Here is a 23,211-nt window from a genome sequence, read left to right as displayed (position 1 = left end):
GCAGGCATACTTATTAAATCCAATAGCCATAATAGAATCAATGAAAGTCCACATCCAAAAAGGTGGACAACCAGTGTGCAAAAGACAACAAACAGTACAAATACAAAATAAATAATAATAATAAACAAACAATAAATATCAAAAACATAAGATGAAGAGTTCTTGAAAGAGAGTCCATAGGTTGTGGAAACAGTGATGGGACAAATAAAGTTCAGTTATCCTCTTTGGTTGAAGAACCTGATGGTTGAGGGGTAGTAACTATTCCTGAACCTGGTGCTGTGTTGTCCTGAGGCTCCTGTACCTTCATCCTGATTGTAGTAGTAAAAAGAAAGCATGACATGGGTGGTGGGGGTCCCTGATGATGGACATTGTTCAGATCATACTTGGTGTACTGTGAGCAGTTTTGGGCCCATTAGTACAGAGATAAGGAAGAATTTCTTTAAACAGAGGGTGGGAATCTGTTGAATTAATTTCTACAGATGCCTGTGGGGATCAAGTCATTGGGTATATTTAAAGCAGAAGTTGATGGCTTCTTGATTAGTAAGGGTATCAAAGGTTACAGGAGAAGGCAGGAGAATGGGGGTGAGAGGGAAAATAAATCAACTGTGATGGATAAGCTGAGCAGAAGCAATAGCCCAATGGCATAATTCTGCTATATTTTTTGATATTATGGTCTTAGCTCAGATATTCTCTTAGCTCTCTACCCCCATCCTACTCAAGAGCTGAAAATTTATTGCCTTGCTTTTCATTTTCAAATGTTTTAAACTGAATTGTTGACACTGTGTTTCTTTCCTTGGGTGCTGCCAGACCTTCTGTGTCTTCTCACTGGCTTATGTACTTTTCCACAGACACACAGTCAAATGTGATTGATCAATAATTACTTCACCTGGCAGTACTTCATCTTCTGACTGGCTTTTACGTACTTCTTTTTCCACAGGCACACAATGAAGTGTGATTGGTCAATAATTATTGCCCACATCCATAACTAACATGTTCCTGGATTGTCTGTAACCGGCTTTATGACTGTGAACTTTAGTTCTGAATGTTATTTGTTTACTTCAACTGTTCGCACAATTTTTTTGCACACTGAGCACTTGGTCTTTCTGTTATGGGTTCTGTTGGGTTTCTTTGTTGTGTGGCTGTCTGTAAGGAAACAAACCTCAAGGTTGTATATTACATATGTACTTTGAGAGTAAATGTACTTTGAACTTTGTATTTTGAAAATCACATTCTTAAAGCAGAATTGTATGGTTGATACACTGTAATTAAGTGTAGCTTCATGCTCCAATTACTTCGTGTGGCAGTACCCTGTCTTTTTGCTGGCTTATGTATTTTCTTCCACAGGCATACACTCAACTGTGATTGGTCAACTATATCTGTACTTTGGAATCATACTCTTAAACCATAATTGCTTGTTTGGCATTTTTAAGTGTATTCTTAATGCAGCGAGTTGCCAAATACAAATCAGTTACAAATTAGTGTTCAAAAGAAAGAGAAAAAAAATCAAATTTTCTAAGCAAATCTCTAGGAGTACTATTTCAGTTACTCTCAGGTAAAATGGATAAATTCAAGCTGTTCTATAATATGACTTGGTGGCTGTAAAAGAGTTCAGATGAGTGGTATATTCGAACATAAACAAATTTTAAGACACTGTTTCTCTTTTCCTTTAATTCTGTCACAAAGCGCCACCACCTCCAAAGCGGGCTCCAACCACGGCATTGACGCTGCGCTCCAAGTCCATGACCTCAGAACTCGAAGATCTAGGTAAGCAATAGGCTTTGGAAATGCATTACTTTGAATGTTTGTCGGTTGCCGGAGTGGAAGCAGCTGTTTTGCATGCTTGTATTCGCCGCAAGCTGCAGAGAGAATGACCAGAGCAGCAAGCACGACCTCAGGCTGTTGCTTGAGTTTACACGAGGGGGTCGAGGGAAGGGGTTGGACTTGCACTGTTAGGTTAACAAATACAGATCACATGATGAGTGAACACATGGGTTACCTGACAAGCTCAAACTTCAAGCAATGTTTCCCTTCTCACTCTCACCCTTCTCTTTCTTTCCTGCTTCCTTCCTCTCTTTCTGGCTACCTATACTTTGGATACCCCTACGACAGTGGATAGAGGTAAGCTGACATTGGTGTCCATGTCTTGCAAATAGTTTTTGTTATAAACTTTGTGAGGTGCCTTGGAGGCATGCAAGTTGACTGCACTGGCCTTGTGTATAGGACAACCAAATTCACAACCCTGAATATGTTGAATATGCTATCTCCTAATTTAGACACTGAACTAGGGAGGCATCCTCATGCCTTAAGCCCCAGATGGATTTTACCTATTTCAAGTTTATTGTCATATGAACAAATACACAGGTGCAATGATGAGAGATTGAAACATGTCAGTGTTCAAAAGCTTTTGGGATCCTTGGATTTAATGTGCAGATGCACAAACAATTAAAAAGGAAAACTGTATGTTAGCCTGTAATGCAAGAGTAAAAATTAGAGATGCCCTGCAGCAACATTATAGTCATAGAGCCATTATTTTGCAACATTCCCCCAAGTATATTTTTCACAGCTGTGCAGACCAACTATTGCTCTGAGCAGAAAATTTTTACACCGCCTGAAAACTGCGCAGCGCTGTAAAAAAATTTTTGTAATATGCATACGATGAACGTGTACAATGAACGCTGAAAAATAACATACTTTTGATTTTATTATTAATTGAATTAATGAAACACCGTACAAAGAAAATCTTTCACCTTCTGTAAACTTTTTCTAGCTGCGTCCAATTCCAGCTGCGCGGCAAAAAAGGCTATGTGTGCGGGAGTATCGCAGTGACTGCACAGCTGTGCACCCACGCAGCTTTAGGGAACAGTGTTCACAAGAAAAACATAATTATGCACAATTATTACAAAAGAGTGCACAATTGGAACAGAGGGATCTGGGAGTACGTATCTGTAATTTATTGAAAGTGGCACCACAGGTCATAAAGAGAGCGTTTGGCACATTGGTCTTCATAAATCAGGGTATTGAGTACAGGAATTAGGATTTGTTGTGTTGAAATTGTAAAAGACTGGTGAGGAAGAACTTGGAGCAGTTCTGGATGCCTATCTTTCAGAAAGATATCAATAAGCTGGAAAGATTGCAGAATGAATTAACAAGGATGTTGCCAGGACTTGAGGATCTGAGTTATAGAGAAAGGCTGAGTAAGTTAGAACTTTATTCCTTGGAGTGTAGGAGAATGAGGGGAGACCTTATAGAGGTGTATTAAATCCTGAGGGGTATAGATAGCGTATATATATACAGGCTCTTTCTTGGGTGAGACTAGAGCTACAGGTCAATGATTTAGGTTGAAAGGTGAAATATTTAAATCTAAGGGGGCACTTCTTCACCAATGTGCCACCACTATAGCCTTAAGTTTTTCTGACCAAGGTGGGAACATGACGGTGTTTTTTTAAATCAATGAATGGTTTGCTTCTGAAGGTACAAGCCCTTTTTCAAATAATGATATTTTCCTTTCAAAGCAAGTCAAGGCTGTTTGAAAGCGATGGCATCACCATTTGAGTTGCTTCACTGAAATAATGCCATGTAGCACTGGACTGAGAGAGGGCACAGTGGGTGTCAGAGGCAAAAGAGATTCTGCCAGTACTGGAAATGCTGAGCATCACACACAATGCTCAGGGAGCTCGGCGGCATCTATGGAGGGGAATAAACAGCAGATGTTCAGGGCCGAGACCCTTCATCCGAAACGTCAATGTTTATTTCCCCCATAGATGCTGCCTGTCCTGCTGAGTTCCTCCGGAATTTTGTGTGTGTATGTACTGTATGTCGGTTTCTACTACTTTATCATAAGAACATAATTCAACATATTTGGTGAGTTTGGTCTTCTGCTGCCAGTTTCTGCTGGTCAACAGATCTGAAAGCAAGTGATTGTTGTCCCCTAACTGTAGCTAGAATAAAGTCAATGACTATGTGGTTCAATCAGTTGTACAAGACAGGTGGAGGAAGGTCAAGAGAGTATAGTGAAAGGAGACCTTAAAGTGGACCATCTGAAGGTGTATCTTGGCATCACAAGACTGCAGATGATAGAATTGCTGAGCATTTATGGGCTGGTGCCTCCATTACCTTATAAAATGGCCACGGAGTGCATGTTCCTGATCTGCTGCTGCTGTAATCTGTGCACTTCAAGATTCAACATGTGAATTCAGAGATGCTCTTCTGCACACCCCCTTTATAATGTGTGGTTATTTGAGTTACTGTCACCTTCCTACCAGTTTAAAACAGTCTGGCCATTCTCCTCTGACCTTTCTCATCAACAAGGCGTTTTTGCCCACGGAACCGCCACTCACTGGATGTTTATCTTTAGTTTTCATGCCATTCTCTGTAAACTCTGTATGTGAAAATCCTAAGAGAGCAGCAGTTTCTGAGATACTCAAATCACCCTGTCCTGCACAGTCAAAGTCACTTAGATCACCTTTGTTTCCGCATCTGATGTTGCAGCCACATGATTGGATATTCAGATATTTGCATTAATAAGCAGGTGTACAGGTGTACCTAATTCAGTGGCCACTGAGTTATGTCACCTTGCACTTGTGAAACCAGATCACAATTAAAATGTATTTGGCGAAGCACTTAAAACGTCATAGTCTGTGACTGTATTGATCTATACTAGAAAGCTCTGATATGGTACGTAGACAGTGCTGAAAGACATTACTTTATGGAAAGGAATTCTACAGATCCTCATGAAATGATTAATGATGTGTGCAGTTTGGTAATCAAAATGAGAATGGAGATCAGCACAGCAAATCGTTAAAGCTTTATATGTTAGATACATCAGAACATACAGTGGAATGTGTTGTTTGCATCAAGGATGTGTGCTGGGGGCAGCCCACAAGTGTCACCATGCCCTCAACTCACTAACTCTAACCCTTATTGTCTTTTGGAACATGGGAGGAAACCAGAGCACTTGGAGGAAAACAACATGGTCATGGGAAGAACATATAAACTCCTTACAGTCAGTGGTGGGAATTGAACCTAGATCTTACAGCTGGCACTGTAAAGTGTTGTGCTAATCATACTGATCCTTCTCTCATTCAAAGCACCGAGGATCTTGTCAACGGGCATGTTACTTGTTACTTGCTACATAATCAGACCTCAGTAATGGTTATATTAACCCTACTTCATGCTATGTTGTTAAACACATCATTTTCCACCTTAGCTGTATGTTCAAAGTTCAAAGTAAATTTATTATCAAAGTACATATATATCACCATATACAACCCTGAGATTCATTTTCTTGCAGGCATTCATAGTAGATACAAAAAATACAATGGAATCAATGAAAAGTTACACACAACGATCGACAAACAGCCAATGTGCAAAAGACAAACTGTGCAAATACAACTAAATAAATAATATTGAAATAAGAATAATAGGGTTGAAAAAAGATTAGAATTTAGGCTTGAATAAAGTAAGCTTTGAAGACTTCCTTAAAATCTTTCGGAAATACATAAAGTTGCACAAATAAAATAATCATGCCACATAATTGCTAAAGCCATTTGCTCTATTGCTCTATAACAGCACATTCTGAGCTACTAGTGATGCACAGTGATTTACACAGAAGCCAGAATATAGGTAGTTTATTTCTGATCCATTGCATTAGGTTGTCAGTAATTACCTCGGGCCAACAGCCCTTTTAACTCCAAATGCTTAACTGTAACCTGCACCATCTATCCACAAGCTTCTGTTAGGAAAACATTTTGTCAGAACAGGACATAGAAACACCACATTGTCGCACTGTTTCCAGATTCTATCATTGAGCTATTAGCCTTGTAACATTGTGTTGATGGACACATCAAAGTTACCGTCCAGTTTCTTTCCTCCCCCATGCTGCACTTTGATCTGTTGAAATTGGTCTTTTTTTTGTACAGTTAATTCAAATTCAGATTTATATGTCACATGTACATCAAACCATACAGGAAATGTGTTGTTTGTGTTAACGATTAACACAACCTAAGAATGTGCTGGGGGCAGCCCGCAAGTGTTGCCTTGCATTCTGGTGCCAACATAGCATGCCCACCATGTTCAGCAGAACAACACAAACAGAAACAACAGTAACATCACAGCAAGACATGGCAGCAACATCAAAGCAAGTCTCTTTCCCACTCTCCCACTCATCATACACACAGACAGGCCTTCGATCCCATGACACGCCACCTCTGGCTCTCCAGTCCTTGGCCACAGACAGCCTTGCAAATATTGGGCCTTCAACCTTCAGTCCTTGGCTTGGACTTGCAGACATCGGGCCTTTGACTTCTGAATAAGCCGACCCAGGCACTTTGACCTTCTGGCCTCTCACTGCAGACTCACCAAGCTCTGGATTTCGACCTTTTGGCTTGGTAATATTGCAGTATTCTCATCCTGCAAATGTGAACCTTGAACATCAATAAAAATGCTGAAAATCTGAAATTAAAAACAAAAGGCTAGCCAAGCTCAGCAGATTAGGTATCATTACTGGAAAGATGAAACAGAAGGGCCTGTGACCAGAAGTGTTAACTCTCCTTCTATTTTCCAAGATGCTGCCTGACCTGTGAAGTGTTTCCAACCATTCTGTATTTAAAAATAAAACCTTCCTTGTCCCATAGTGGAAGTGCATCGAGAACAGAGAAAAAAGAACATTACCTCCAGTAAGCAACACAAAATGCTGGAGGAACTGAACAGGTCAGGAGGCATCTATAAAAAGAAATAAAGCGTTGGGGTTTCGAGCCAAGTTGCTTCATCAGAAATGTAAAGGAAGGGTGGTAAAGCGAGAATAAGAAATTGAGAAGAGAGGGGAAGTGGAAGGATTACAAGCTAGAAGGTGACAGGTGAATTTAGGTAAGTGGAAAGGGAATGAAGTGAGAAGCTGGGCCCTGGTAGATGGTAAAGGAAGAGGTCTGAAGAAGGAGAGAAGAGAGGACAATGGGTAAAAGGGAAGGGGGAAGGTCACTAGAAGGAGGTTTTAGGCAGGTGAAGAGAAGAGAAAGGGTAAGAGGGGAGCTAAAATAGAGACTGGAAAAAGAGAAAGGGGAGGAGGGAGAAAATACCCCTTACCCAGATCTTTGTCCATTCTCCTTTCAGAAAGGCCTTTACCTTTCATGTATTTAGGTCTCCTTGAAATGGTAAGAAGGGTGAAAGCTTGCATGGTCTAAACTAGGTTTTGTGTGGGCCAATACATCAAATGTTCAGAAATATTTTTATAGGAGAATGCCGGGTGATATTATAGAGGGTTAAAACTCATGAAGGTAGATAGAGTAAATGCACATTGTCTTTATCCCCATGGCTGAGGAATCAAGAAGTAGAAGGATCAGATTTAAGGTGAGAGTGGAGAGTCTTAGTAGGAGCCTGAAGGACAAAATTTTCTATACAGAGGATGATCAGTTCCTGGAACAAGCTGCCAGAGGAAGTGGTTGAGGCAGGTGTATTAATGATATTTTAAAGACACTTGGACAGGTATTGTCATAGAGTACAGCACAGAAACAGGTCCTTTAGCCATTCTGGTCCAATTCCAGCCTGGCTTTCTGCTTCGTCGTGTCTGCATGCACCTGGACCATAGCCCTCCATACCCCTTCCATCCATCTAACTACCTAAGCTAACCTTATGTAACCCCCTGGGTCACCTCAGGCTCGCTCAGCTCGTTCTCGTCTAGGGGGAGCAGCCTTCGGCCCCGCCAAACTGGGTAATCAGCTGGTGTGGATGCTGTGTGATGTTCCCGCCTCGCCCAAAAACAGACAGTACACCATATGCGATTAAATGAGTACAATTTATAAAGGTTACTATAACTAAGTGATTAATAACGATACAGTATATATGAAGAGAAAATTAAAGAAAAGGCACCAAACTTATCAAAGTCCAGACCACTTCGTGCACAGCCGTTGGAGCTCAATTACTGAAGTCTTCTGGCCACCATTCGATCCCCTCCGAACTCCTTGACTCGCAGCTCAGGACCCTCCAAACTCCTCGACTCTCCAAACAGCTCAGGACCCTCCGAGTGGTCAACCAAGCACATCTAGCTTCATCCCCCCCCCCCTCGGAGAATCTCCCGGCCTCGGACTCCCCTTTGGGGTCCGATCCTCGCCCAGCTTAGAGCATTGCGTCCTCTCTCTCGACCCCCTCGCGCCGATCTGCCCAAAAGCCCGTCAACAAAAGCTTACAGACTCAGAAGGAAGAACATTAATCCCCATTTGGTTTACAAAGGAATACCATTCTCGTTATCAGTAAATTAGCATTCCTGCTAGTTAACAAAAAGAAGAAACCCTCTTTACACTCTCCCTCCACCAAATAAAAGTCATGTCCTCATGACTACTAAATAACTTGCCACCTTTCCTGCCAACACACCGTAACCCAAGCACAAACAGTGACATCTCCTCCCCACACAGTAACCCTCACGCCCTGTTTTTCAGGCGCTACTTAGGCCAACTATCTGGGAGTTCCCTAACCCTTCTGAGACCTCCGTACCCCCTCACCTAAACCCTTCAGGCTCGGACACAACTGGGGATACCTTGGGCCCACTACCAACTCCTCTCTCAACCTCTCACTCATGCCCCACACTGCACACAGCTAACCCTCCCCGCTACACCTGACTCAATGGGAGAAGGGCCAAAGGTCTCTTCCTCAATTGAGGGAAAGTCAGCAAAAGGCAGCATGTACCACACATCCAGCACATCATCTGTATTCTTCCTCATTCCTGTGATCGGTAGCTGCTGTTTGATCTTCTCCAAACGGAAACACGTGGCCTGCACTTCTCCCGCAGTCTCTTCAGCCTCCTGTTCAGTATTCACTGCACTTCTCTCCAGCTTTTTCTTCCTCATGACTTCTTCCAGATCAACTTTCAGGTTTTGCACTTCATTTGAACTGTCGATGGTCATTTTCAGGTTCCCTTCAAGCTTCCGCTTCTCTCTTCTGAGATTCGTCTGTAATTTCTTCACCTCCGCAAACTCCCCTCTCTGGGTTCTCAGTTTGCTATTACCCTCAGTCAGACAACTTTCTTCATTCTCTCCAACTGGTAAGTCTTCAGAAATGTTCCAGATCACTTTCTCCAGTCTCTCCGTCTTCATTTCAAACTTGATTCCGTAGAGACAGTCACTCACGAGCTGCGACCTTCGCCAGCCCTGGCACGTGTCCCGAAAACACTTTAACTCGGTAGTTCTCAGCTGCTCCTGCAACGACCTCACTTCATATTCTCCTGAGGCAAATCCAAACACCAAGAGATCATCCACATACACCAAAACTCCAAACGCCTCCACATCCCCTATGGTCTTCCACCTGCCCAGCAGGAAGGTTGCAAGGGCTCCAGATATGCCCTGTGGCATCTTTTCGGACCCGAAGACTCCTAGGGAATTTATAACGGCCGTCTTCTCCTTGTCGGCCCCACTCATCGGGATCTGGCAACATCCACTCCTCAGATCCAGCACCTTAAACCATTTCGCACCACTCAGACAGGCCATCGCCTCTCCGGCCCTCAGGGCCATATTCTGGTCACTGACAGTGCACCTCTTCAATGCAATATAATCCACACACACGCTGCCTTCATCTTCCACGGCTTCAGGGGCCAGTCGCCGCAACCTCTCTCTCTCCGAGGTGTCTTCAGCAGTCAACTCCGCTCCCTCGTGGTATTTCGCAGCGTCCACTAAGAGGGTCTCACCCTCAGATACTTCCCCCAGGCCGTACCGCCACTGGCTCTTGTTTGAATTTGGTATCAGCCCAATGCTGCTACACACGTCCACACAAGCAGCTCGAAACTCTGGGTGCATCGACAATGCCTCCAAACAACGCTCACCCGCCTCCTCCGGGCAGGCCCCCAAGCACACCAGCAGGGTATTGGTTCTCTCTAGAACAGAATCGCTGCCCGCCTCAACAGGGTCCGGACACATCAGCATTAACGATTCCTGAACCTCAGTCTCCTCCACATTTGCCTCTAAGAACTCCATTTTCACTGACCAACAACCGTCGTCTGGATAATCACCGGCACTGGTACCCCGAATCTCCAGTGTTCTCAATGTCGTCAAGGGTAAATGCTTCCAATAACGGTTATAAAACAAACTATACAGCAACTTAACCGGCGCCGCGGTGCCGAGGATGGCTTTAACTTGACTTCCATCCATCCGTAACAACACCTTCAGGAATAGAGTCTGTTCCTTTCGGGAGTTCCTTGGTACATTGCTGGGAACGTGCTCCCCCAGAGACCCCAAGCCGTTCCCCCACTGGGCCTCCTCTAAGTTTCCCGACACCTCTCGAATCAACGGAACAACTGATCCCCTTGACAGATCCCCTTGGCACCACAAGCAATTTATCTGCCCCCCTAGGCAAAAAGGGATACTCTAAAAACTTCCCACCAATTTCCTGCCACGGATATGATAAGCCCCCCAGCTGCGGCATTTGACTTCCAGTCGAACCACACGCATTTTCCCACACTTTCCCAGAACTGGCAGCGGTCACTTCGAGGTAATTGCGCCCAACAGTTCTAACAAAGTCACCAGCCCCCCTACTCAAACTTTCAACCCGTCCCTATCGCTTTCCCTCAGCCAAGCACTGCCACTCACCCAACAACTGAGGGGTCCGCTCCGCCCACGCCTCCGCCCCTTTAGGGCTGGACGTTATTCCAACATCCGGGTGGAGCTCACCACTGCTGAAACATCCCAACCTGTCACTCCTCACTCTCCAAACAGTACGGACAACCCATGGTCCCACCACCATTTCGTCAGCACTAGTCGGAACTCGAACAACAACCTCCAGGCTAGCAACAGCAGCCACCCCACCCAACACACACGTAGCGATAACCAGCAATCACACACCCACAAAGGCATACCAGCTCTTCGCCGCAGACACAATTTAAAGAGGGTAATCACACAGCTTCCACAGAAATCAATCCCGGACGAGCACCCCACAATGTAACCCCCTGGGTCGCCTCAGGCTCGCTCAGCTCGTTCTCGTCTAGGGGGAGCAGCCTTCGGCCCCGCCAAACTGGATAATCAGCTGGTGTGGATGCTGTGTGATGTTCCCGCCTCGCCCAAAAACAGACAGTACACCATATGCGATTAAATGAGTACAATTTATAAAGGTTACTATAACTAAGTGATTAATAACGATACATTATATATGAAGAGAAAATTAAAGAAAAGGCGCCAAACTTATCAAAGTCCAAACCACTTCATGCACAGCCGTTGGAGCTCAATTACTGAAGTCTTCTGGCCACCATTCGATCCCCTCCGAACTCCTCGACTCGCAGCTCAGGACCCTCCGAACTCCTCGACTCTCCAAACAGCTCAGGACCCTACGAGTGGTCAACCAAGCACATCTAGCTTCATCCCCCCCCCTCGGAGAATCTCCCGGCCTCGGACCCCCCCCTCGCCCAGCTTAGAGCATTGCGTCCTCTCTCTCGACCCCCTCACGCCGATCTGCCCAAAAGCCCGTCAACAAAAGCTTACAGACTCAGAAGAAAGAACATTAATCCCCATTTGGTTTACAAAGGAATACCATTCTCGTTATCAGTAAATTAGCATTCCTGCTAGTTAACAAAAAGAAGAAACCCTCTTTACACTTAACTGTTACAATTGAATTTGCAACCATCACTTCTACTGGCAGTTCATTCCACACTCACGCCATCGTCTGAGTGAAGAAATTCTTCATCAAATTCATTCCCCTTAAATATTTCACCATTCACCCTCAACCTATGACCTCCAGCTCTAGTCTCACTGAACCTAAGGGAAAAATGGCCTGCATGCATTCATACTATCAGTAGCTCTCATAATTTTGTTTACCGCTGTAAGATCATCACTCATTCTCCTGCACTAGTATTGGTCCAGCGCATAAAAAAGATTGGGAACCCCTGGTTTAGAGGGACATGAGCCAACTGCGAGAAAATTGGACTAACTTCAATGGGAATCTTAGTCAGCATGTACAAGTTGGGCTGAGATGCCTGATTCATGACTCTATGTGCACCAAATCTGTGAGGAATCAAGAACTGGAGGAAAGGGGTGTAGCACCAGAGAAGAAAGCCTCAAAATAGAGGGACATCCACTTAGCACAGAGATGACGAGGAACTTTTTTTCGGCAGAGGATAGTAAATCTGTGGAATTCATTGCCACAGACAGCTGTCAAGGCCAGATTACTGGGTGCTTTTAAGGCAGAGATTGACAGGTTCTTGATAAATCATAACATGAAACGTTATGTGAAGAAGACAAGAGAATAGGGTTAAGAAGAAAATGGATCAGCATTGATAAAATGGCAAATCAGACTCAATGGACCAAATGTATTGGAAATATTTAGAGGGATGTGGGTCAGATATGGGAAATGGAACTAGCTTAAATGGGAAGTTTGGTCAGTATGGGTCAGTTGGGCCAAATGGCCTGTTTCCATTGCTCCCTAACTCTATATCACAATATAGATTTCTCACAAGTCTCACAATAGATTTGCAAGTTTTGTGTACGCAGTGTACCTGTTCTAAATGAGAACGCCGTTTGATATCACATTCGTCTGCATAATTTTGGTTGATAATGTTTGCAAAGTGGGTGAATATTTGGCAACAGATGTACGGCTGCAGAGGAAGTGCCAAGATTTGGGTGCCACATTAGCATAGTAGTTGGCGCGACGCTATTACAGGTTGGGGCATTCCGGCGTTCAGAATTCAATTCTGGCACCATCTGTAAGGAGTCTGTATGTTCTCCCGGTGAATCATGTGAGTTACCTCCTGGTTCTCTGGTTTCCTCCTACAGTCCAAATACGTGATGGTTAGTAGGTTAATTGTCCTATGATTAGGCCAGTGCAAAACAAATGGGTTGTTGGGCAGTGCAGCTTGTTGGGCTAGATGGACCTGTTCTGTGCTATATCTCTAAATAAGTGTAGCAAGTGAGCAAGAAGATTGCCCTTTTATGCACCAAATAGAAGTGATCTTCTGCCTTCTAAAGTGAGATTCACTATGCATAGGATTGCATGTTCATTCCTTCGTTCAACATTATGTTGCATGTTTCCAACGGAGGGCAAGAAGACAAGGTTTACTAGAATGATAGGCATTCATTTCTGTCTGCATGGGAGCTCTGTCTTTACAGAACAAGTAATTCAACACTAGGGGAAAATAGGCTGCTGGAAAGCTAACACAGATACCTTGACCCCGATTTGGGAAATGGTCTCAAGAGAGCCAGGGCCTGCAAAAGTGATGCAGCCACAGAAGCAAATATCCTCAACACAGCATGAGCTTTCTTCCACTGGTTCCCTTTCTAAATTATTACAGGAGAGGGGCAGCAAATCTAGGAGCTTAAAAACAAACTCATCTCATTGTCATACACAAAATGCTGGGGGAACTCAGCAGACCAGGCAGCGTCTATGGAAAAGAGTAGAGTCAAAGTTTTGGGCCAAGACCCTTCAGCAAGAAAAAAAGGTGAGTAGTTTTAAAAGGCTGTTAAAAGGCTTTGCAAATTTCCTCTTTACTCCACATTGACAAATATAGTAATATGCAGAAGTCTTCGGTCCCTTAGCTATATATACTGTGTGTGTGTGTGTGTGTGTGTGTGTGTGTGTGTGTGTGTGTGTGTGTGTGTGTGTGTGTGTGTGTGTGTGTGTGTGTGTGTGTGTGTGTGTGTGTGTGTGGGTGCGCGTGCCCCCCCCCCCCAAGTGTGTGCTCAGTGACAAATAAAGCTAATCTTTAAATTTCTGAGATCTACCACATCAGAAGTATCATACAGGATTTCAACAATATTTCATTGGATGCAGGGAGTTTTTAAATATATTGATTTTTCTGATTTGGATGGCACAGGCTAGGCCAGGACATATTATGCATCAACCAGTTTTCGGATGTGGGAGGAATCAAAGCAGCTGCAGGAAATCGACATGGTGACAGAGAAAAACAAGGCCTACACAGGCAGCACTGGAAATCATGAATGGACCCTGGTCAATGAAGCTGTGATGCAGTTGTTCTATTAGATATGCCATAGTATCCTCAGTGGTCACTTTATTAGGTACACCTTAGCACGTGCTAGTTAATGCAAATATCTAATTTAAGTTGCTTTGACTGTGGTCTGAGTATCACAGAAACTGCCGATCTCCTGGGAATTTCACACATAACAGTCTCTAGAGTGTACAGAGAATGGTGTGAAACAAAATCATTCGGTGAGCAGCAGTTCTGTGGGCAAAAACAGCTTGTTAATGAAGGCGGTCAGAGGAGAATGGCCAGACTAGTTCAAGCTGACAGGAAGGTGACTGTAACTTAAATAACCACATGTCACAACAGTGGTGTGCAGAAGAGCATGTCTGAACACACTACTCTTTGAAACTTCAAGAGGATGGGCTTCAGCAGCAGAAGACCACAAACATACACTCAGTGGCCACATTATTAGGTACAGGGGGTAGCTAATGCAGTAGTCACTAAGTGTATGTTCTGCCTTGCTGCAACTCCACAATATATTTGCTCACACTTCTCCAGTCTAAATTCTATTTGCTATTTTTCTACCCAATCAAAACACATATTGCAAATCTTATTAAAGTCTGAGGCTTTCCTCCTTACTAAGTCTCTGTTAATGATTCATAAATTTCTTTATCATCCCTCCTGCAATTGACTCTAAATCAGTATTACGCTATAAAAAGCAAGAGTCTGAGAGCTCTGTGTAATCTCACTGCTGAGAACCTTCAAATCTCAAAAAAAAACACACCTGCCAACCACCATGCTTTGCATCTGTCACCCAGCACACTTTCTCGACTCCCCACCCTGGCACGTGGGACCTTGCCAAAGGTCTTTCTAAAATCCGTGAATCCATCAATCATATTGCATCTTGGCAACATTTTTGTTACCTCCTCAAAAAATTCTATCAAGTAAATGAGACAGGAACTTGCTCAACATGCAGACTGTCCCAGATTTATCCGTGACTTTCCAAGTAAAATTCTATATAGTCTCTCTGGATTGATTCCAATAATATTTTCACAACCATTTTTTTTAAATCAACTAGTTTGTCCTTTCCACATACCAGGAGCATTTGATGTCTCTAAGCCAGTACACACTGGAGTTTAGATGAATGAAGGTCTCACTGAAACCTATTGAATATTGAAATGCCTAGATATAATGGATGTGGAGAAGATGTTTCCTATTGTGGGGGTGTCTAAGACCAGAAGGCACAGACTCAGAATGGAAGGTCACCACGTTAGAACAGAGATACAGAAGAATTTCTTTAGCAAAAGGGTGGTGAATCTCTGGAATTCATTGTCAAGTCTTTGGATACGTTTAAAATGGAGGTTGATAAGTTCTTGATTAGTAAAAGCATCAAAGGCAGAAGAATGTGGTTGAGAAAGATAAATCAGCCATGTTGGTGAGCAGACTTGATGGGTTGAATGGCCTAATTCTGCTCCTGTGTCTTTTGATCTAATGGTCTTTGTCTTCATAAAACCAAAATGACCTTCACTCTCCTCTCCACCAACCTCTGGCATCCATTATGCAGCCATAAGAGATTTGAAAAGGTGATCAAAACATCTGAAATTTTCTCCATTATTCTATTTAATTGCCAAGGATATATTTCATCTAGGCTTAGTGATTTATACGCTTTCAAAAAACTGAATGCCTTAATATTTATGATTTTATTCTGTTTATCGTTTTTATGCATTTGCTTCCATCACACTATCAGGTAACATGCTTCAGATTACATCCTACTTAGAGTAAATGTAAAGTTATTGACAGTTATTCCACAAACAAGTGCTCTGGACAAAGTTTAGTGAGGATGAGGGCTGGTAGTCACCAGGTCAGCAATTACCCCCAGGCTAGCAGATCCCAGTGTCAGTGGTGTATGCAGACAGGAAGCATTAGACTGGTGATCCTCCAGGTACATGAGTCAATGTACCTGGAGTTTGAGGCCTTGAGTTCAGGGTTTAGTCATTAGCAAGTCCAGAGACTAAGGCCTAGAGTTCAGGTTTTCGTCATTGGCAAGTCTGCAGTTCAAGGCCCGGAGCTTAGGGTTTCATCATTGATGAGTCCGGAATTCAAGGCCCAGAGTTTGAGGCCTTGAGCTCAAAGTCCCGTCATTGGTGAGTCTTTTGGTTGTTCCACTGAAGCCTGGAGTTCAGGGTCCTGTCATTGGTGAGTCCTGAAGTTAATGCCGAAGAATAAATGTCAAAGGTCGATGGGAAGTCCAGAAATTGAGGCCTGATGGCTGAGGCCCAGTGTCTGCGAGACTTTGAGTCCACCAGTAAAGTCAGAGTCCTAATGTCTGCAAGTCTGGAGGCTGAAAGTGGCCTGTCCTGGGGATGGAGTGTGTGAGTAAGTGTGGGTAAGTGGCTGGGTGAGAGGGAGGAAGGGGACTCTTTTTGCTGTTTTGATGCAGTTGTTCTGTTGCTGCTGTTATGGAGACATAGAGTCAAAGGAATAGAATTAGGCCATTCAGCCCTTTCAGTATGCAATGCCATTCCATCATGGCTGATCTACTATCCCTCTCAACTCTATTTTCCTGCCTTTTCCCCATAAACTTTGACCCCCTTACTAATCAAACACTTATCAAGATCTTCTTTAAATACATTCAATGACTTAGGTGCCTTTCGATAACCTTTAGATTTGTAAATAATAAAATTATTAAATAATCCATTTTCATAGTAACTACATAGCTGAATTTTAAATAGTACATACCATTCTTTCTGACCATACAGGCCTGCAGACAAAAGCAGAAAACTGATCATAGAACACTTCCAGCACAGAAACAGGCCCATCAGCCCATCTAGTCCGTGCAAGCCAGTAATCTGCTTAATCATATTAACTTGCACCTACACCATTGCCCTCTTTTCCCTTCCCATCCATGTAAAACATAGAAACGTAGAAAACCTACAACACAATACAGGTCCTTTGTCCCACAATGCTATGCCGAACAGGTACTTACTTTAAAAATTACCTCGGGTTAGCATAGCCCTCTAGGGCACTATCGTATCCGTATCCACCACTGTTGCCAGTAGCCCATTCCACGCACTCGCCACTCTCTGCGTTAAAAAAACACTTACCCCTGACATCTCCTCTGTGCCTACTTCCAAGCCCCTTAAAACTGTGCCCTCTCGTGATAGCTATTTCACCCCGGGGAAAAAACCTTCTGACTATCCACATGATTAGTGCCTCTCATCATTGTATACACCTCTGTCAAGTCACCTCTCAGCCTCCACCACTCCAAGGACAAAAGGCCAAGTTCACTCAACCTATTCACATAAGGCATGCTTCCCAATCCAGGCAACATCCTTGTAAATCTCCTCTGCATCCTTTCTATGGTTTCCACATCGTTCCTGTTGTGAGGTGACCAGAACTGAGCACAGTACTCCAAGTGGAGTCTCACCAGGGTCCTATATAGCTGTAACATGATCTCTTAGCTCTTAAACTCAATCCCACAGTTGATGAATGCCAATGTAGCAAATGCCTTCTTAACCACAGAGTCAACCTGCGCAGCTGCTTTGAGAATCCTATGGACTTGGACCCCAAGATCCCTCTGATCCTCCACACTGCCAAGAGTCTTAACATTAATACTATATTCTGCCATCATATTTGACCTACCAAAATGAACCACCTCACATTTATCTGGGTTGAACTCCATCTGCCATGTCTCATGACAGTTTTGTATCTTATTGATGTCTCGCTGTAACTTCTGACAGCCCTCCATGCTACCCACACACCCCCAACCTTTGTGTCATCAGCAAATTTACTACCCCATCCCTCCACATCCTCATTCGGGTCATTTATAAAAATCACGAAGAGAAGGGGTCCCACAACAAATCCCTGAGGCACCGACCTCCATGCAGAATATGACCCCACCTACAACCAGTCTTTGCCTTCTGTGGGCAAGCCAGTTCTGAATCCACAAAGCAAGGTCCTCTTGGATCCCTTGTCTCCTTACTTTCTCAATAGGCCTTGCATGGGGTACCTGATCAAATGCCTTGCTGAAATCCACATACACTGCATCTACTGCTCTACCTTCATCAATGTGTTTCATCTCATCCTCAAAAGTACCTATCCAAGTTCCTCTAAAGTGTTAAAATTGACCCTGCATTCACCAGTTGTGCTGACACACATTCCACACTCCCACCACACTCAGAGTGAAGAAATTCCCCATCATGTTCTCCTTCCAGCTGTTTATCATCCAGGAAACGGTACTGCAGCATGAAAGCCAGGACCAAAAGGCTTCTTTCACCAGGCCAGCAGACTGATTAACTCACGCTGATTTGAGTGTATTTCTATGCTACATTGACTGTTCTATTTATTATAAATTATAAATTACTATGATTGCACATTGCACGTTTAGGTGGAGATATAACGTAAAGATTTTTACCCCTCATGTATGTGGAGGATGTAAGAAGTAAAGTCAATTCAAATTCAGATTCAAATTAAACATTCCACTTTTCACACTTAACCCATGACTGATAGTTGTAGTCTCACCCAACCTCAGTGGAAAAAGCCTTGCATATACCCTAACTATACCCTTCATATTTCTGTATAATCAATCTCCCCACATTCTTCTGCACTCCAGAGAATAAAGTCCTAACCCACTTATCTTTTTCCTGTAACTCTGGTCCTCAAGTCCTGGCAGCATCCTTGTAAATTTTGTCTGCACCCTTTCAATTTTATTTACATCTTTCCTGTATGTAGGTGACCAAAACTGCACACAATGCTCCAAATTAAGCAGTACAACTCCTGTACTCATTACATTGATTTATGAAGGCCAGTATGCCAAAAAATTTCTTTACAACCTTATCTATCTGTGACACTACTTTCAAGGAATTATGGATCTGTTTACCCAGATCCCTCTGTTCTATCAGACCTATCCTGGTTGGTCCTCCCAAAGTGCAACATCTCACACTTGTCTGCATTAAATTCCATCTGCCATTTTTTAGCCCATTTTTCCAATGGGTCCAGATCTTGCTGAAAGCTTTGATAGTCTTCCTCGCTGCCACTACACCCCCATCTTGGTGTCATCTGCAAATTTGCTGATGCCATCTTCCACATTATCAACCAGATCATTGACACAGATGACAAGCACCAACAAGTCCCAGCACTGATCCTGTGGCACATCACTAGTCACAGGCCTCCAGACAGAGGGCCAATCATCTATGACCATTCTCTCACTTCTTCCATGAAACAATGTTTAAACCAATTTACCACCTCATGTTGAATGCCAAGTGACTGAACCCTCTTGTCCACCTCCCATGCAGGACCTTGCAAAAGTCCATGTCAACAGTATCCACTGCTTGCCTTCATCAATAACTTCTTCAAAACACTTCTTAAGATTAGTTAGCCATGACTTATCACGTACAAAGCCCTGCTGACTATCTATATTAAAGTCCCTGTCTATCTAACTACTCATATATCCAATCCCTTAGGAAAAGTCCAATAACTTTTCCTCTCCTGGTGTCAGACTCATCGGCCTATAATTTCCTGGCTTATTCTCAGAGCCTTTCTTAAACAATGGTTCAACATTACCTATCCTGCAATTCTCCGACAGCTCACCCATGACTAAAGATATTTGAAATATCTCTGCTAGAGTCCCTGAAATTTCTATACTAGCCTCCCACATCATCCAAGGGAACACTTCAGGGATTTATCCAACTTAATTTGCCACAAAAATAGCAAACATCTCCTCTTCTCTTGTCTGTTTAGGGTTCACCAGTTTGCTGCTGTATTGCATCACATCTTTAGATTCTGTATCCATCCCTTGAGTAAATACAGATGCAAAAAATCTGTTTAAGTTCTTCACCCATCTTTTTTGGCTCCATGCATTGATTACCACTCTGATCTTCCAGAAGGCTAATTTTATTCCTTGCTCTTAATATATCTGTGCAATCCCTTAGGATTCTCATTCACCTTGTCTGCTAGAGGAACCTCATGTCTTTTTTTAGCCCTCCGCATTTCCTTTTAGTGTTCTCTTTCATTTCTCAAGAACCTCAGTTGTGCTACCTGCCTATATCTGCTATATCCCTCCTTCTTTTTCTTAACGAGGGCCTCAGTATCTCACGAAAACCAAAATTCCCTATATCTGTTATCCTTGCCTTTTATTTTGACAAGAACATACAGTTCTTTACTCTGAACATTTTGCTTTTGAATTTCTTCCACTTACCAAGTACACCTTTGCCAGAAAACAACCTGTCCCAATCCACACTTGCCAGATTCTTCTTGATACCATCAAAACTGGCCTTTCTCCAATTTAGAATCTTAGCCCTAGGACCAGACCTATCCTCTTTCATAATTACTTTGGAACTAATGGCATTATGATCATTAGATACAATGTGTTTCCCTACACAAATGTCTGTCAACTGCCTTGTCTCAGTTCTTGAAAGGAGATGCAGTATCACACTTTCTCTAGTTGGGGCTTCTATGTACTGTACTGATTGAGGAAACTATACTGAACACATTTGAAAAACTCTTTCCTATCCAACCCCTTTACCATATGGAAATCCCAGTCATTATGTGGAAAGTTATGTTTCTTAACGTCACCCCTCCCTCTTTAATCCTTCCCATCAATCATAGAAACCTGTAACATTGTGTTGTTAGTCCTGCCCCCTTGCAACCAAATCTCACTAATGACTATAAAGTCATAATTCCACAACCGCCTTTCCTACAATACTCCTTGCATTGAAGTCTATGCAGCTTAGAACATTAGTCCCACCATGCTCGACCTTTCAATCTGTAGCTTTGTATAAAGTCTTAACAACATTTTTCTCCACAATTACTCTACTATCTGTTCTGGCACTCTGGTTCCAATCCCCCTGCAACTTTAGTTTAAGTCTCAATTGTGTAGAACTAACAAACCTTTCTGCTAGGCTATTAGTCCCAATCCAGTTCAGATGCAAACTGTCCATTCTCTACAGGTCCCACATTCCCTGGAAGAGAGCCCAATGATCCAAAAGTTTGCAGCTGTCCCTCCTTTGCCATGTGTTAACCTGTGTATCTTCCTATTTCTGGCCATGCTGGCATGTAACATAGGCAGCAATTCTGAGATCACAACCTTGAAGGTCCTGTCCTTTAACTAAGCACTGAAACTTCCTGAAGTTACTTTGCAGGACCTCATCACCCATCCTACCCATGTCATTGGTACTGATGTTGGCCACAACCTCTCACTGCTCACCCTCCTACTTAAGTGTCCTGTGTACTCAAACCGAGATGTCCCTGAACCTGCCATCTGGGAGGCAACATACCATCTGGGAATCTGGTTTTTGTTCGCAAAACCTCCTTTCTGTTTCTCTAACCAACAAATCCCCTATCACTACAGCTCACCTCTTCTCTCATCATCCCATCTAAGCCACAGAGCACTCAGTGCTAAAGACCTGACCACTGTGACCTTCCTCTGCCAGGTCATCTCCCCGCCCCCCCCAAATGATATCAATACCTGTTGTTGAGGGGAATAGCCACTGTGGTGCTCTGCACTGGTTGTCTATCCCCTTTCTCCTTCCTGACGGCCACCCAATCACTTATGTCCTGCACCTTGGGTGTAGCTACCTCACTGAGCCTCCTCTCTATCAACCCCTCAGCCTTCCAAAGTCACCTTTCCAACTGCTTAGCACGGTCTCTTAGAAGCTGCAGGTGATGCACTTCCTACTGGTGTAGTTGTCATGGACACTGGAGTTTTCCCTGCCATCCCACATCCCACAAGAGAAGTATTCCACTATCCTTTTTGGGATCCAAACATGAGAAAATCTGCAGATGCTGGAAATCCAAGCAACACACACAAAAACCTGGAGGAGCTCAGAAGACCAGGCAGCATCTATGAAAAAGAGTACAGTCAACCAGAGGATTTTGGGAATAACAAGGTTAAGTGCTGCAGGAGTGGTGTGGGACAGGTGACAGGTGCCAGGGTCAGGGGGTGGTGCGGGTGAAGACATACCCAGCCCTGAACACCAGGAAAGCTCATTTTATTCCAAGCAATTGGTTTATTGATCATTACAGAATGCCTCTGGAGCTTCCCACTCTCTTCGTTCTCCCTTTCCCTTTTCCCAACCATAACTCCCTTCTCCCTGCCCCCTTCCCATTCTCAGTCCACAACAGAGACCCATATTAGAATCAGGATTATCATCACTCACATACATGATGAAATTTGTTTTTTTTTTCATGGCAGTAGTACAGTGCAATACAGAAAATTACTGTGGAAAAATCTTAGGCACCCAAGCTATACACAAGGGGACAGTGGCAGGAATTGAACCTGGAGCTTGCTATGTGATCTGATTGTGACGTTTACAAATCACCATTTGTAGATTTGTGGTGCAGTGCAGTCTCTGTTTGAATGGTGTTGTGGAAGGAATTGAGCACAAGCACTTAGTACTGAGTCGCTATTCTACTCTTTGTATTGTTGCTAACCTTGCTGATTTGATTTGATGCAAATGACACATTTCACTGTATGCTTCGATGTACACGCTGTGCACTGCCAGTAGCACTTTAATGTACCTACCTTACTGATGCTGATACCTTTCCAGAAGAATTTTTCTCAGTTAGAGGTTCCTTTGAAGTAAAAGCAAAGATGTACCATAAAGAGCATTCTAAATGGTTGCATCACCATGTGGTCTGGAGGGACCACTGCACAGAATCAGATAAAGCTGAAGGAAGTTGCAAACACAGTCAGCTCCATCATGGGCAATAGTCTCCCCAGCGTTGAGGACATCTTCAAAAGATGATGCCTCAAAAAGGCAGCATCCATTATTTAGGATCCCCATCACTTAAAATATACACTCTTCTCATTGAAAGCACCAGAGAGGAGGTAGCCAAGCCTAAAGACACACACTCATTATTTTAGGAACAGCTTCTTCCCTTCTGCCATCATATTTCTAAGTGAACCAACCCATAAACATTACCTCCCTATTTTTGCTTTCCTTTTTTACATATCAAAATGTTACTTATTTAATTTAACTTTATATAAATGTATATTTTATATTATAATTTACAGTTTTATTGTTATGAATTGAACCGTACTGCTACCACAAAACAAATTTCATGACATATATCATTGATTTAAACCCATTTCTGATTCTGATTCTGAATCAGTGCATCAGCCAAGATAAACATTTTTGTTAAACATCTGTTGAAATTACTGATGGATTTGAAGAAGTAGTTAACCTTAGTCCTCAGTAAGACTCAGGGGCTGGGGATGTTGGTTTTAAATACTGGAAGATATCCATTGCCAGAAGTAAAGATTGCTGAGTGTCAATGTAGAGAGAAAAGCCTGCACATGCATCAGCACACAATTTGATCATACATAA

General features: G+C 43.2%; 1 protein-coding gene across 3 annotated transcripts in view; it reads left to right on the top strand.

The window, feature by feature from the left end:
- Positions 1–23,211, top strand: part of shank2b (SH3 and multiple ankyrin repeat domains 2b) — a 1,221,224-nt gene that overhangs the window by 1,120,177 nt on the left and 77,836 nt on the right. For all 3 annotated transcript variants that reach the window (XM_059976077.1, XM_059976076.1, XM_059976075.1), the window contains one exon: positions 1,684–1,764. In XM_059976077.1, coding sequence (XP_059832060.1) covers positions 1,684–1,764 — 81 coding nt within the window. The remainder of the gene's footprint in view (positions 1–1,683; positions 1,765–23,211) is intronic.

The sequence above is a fragment of the Hypanus sabinus genome, chromosome 7, assembly GCF_030144855.1.
Source record: "Hypanus sabinus isolate sHypSab1 chromosome 7, sHypSab1.hap1, whole genome shotgun sequence".
Lineage (NCBI taxonomy): Eukaryota > Metazoa > Chordata > Chondrichthyes > Myliobatiformes > Dasyatidae > Hypanus > Hypanus sabinus.
This window is presented reverse-complemented; position numbering and strand designations above follow the sequence as displayed.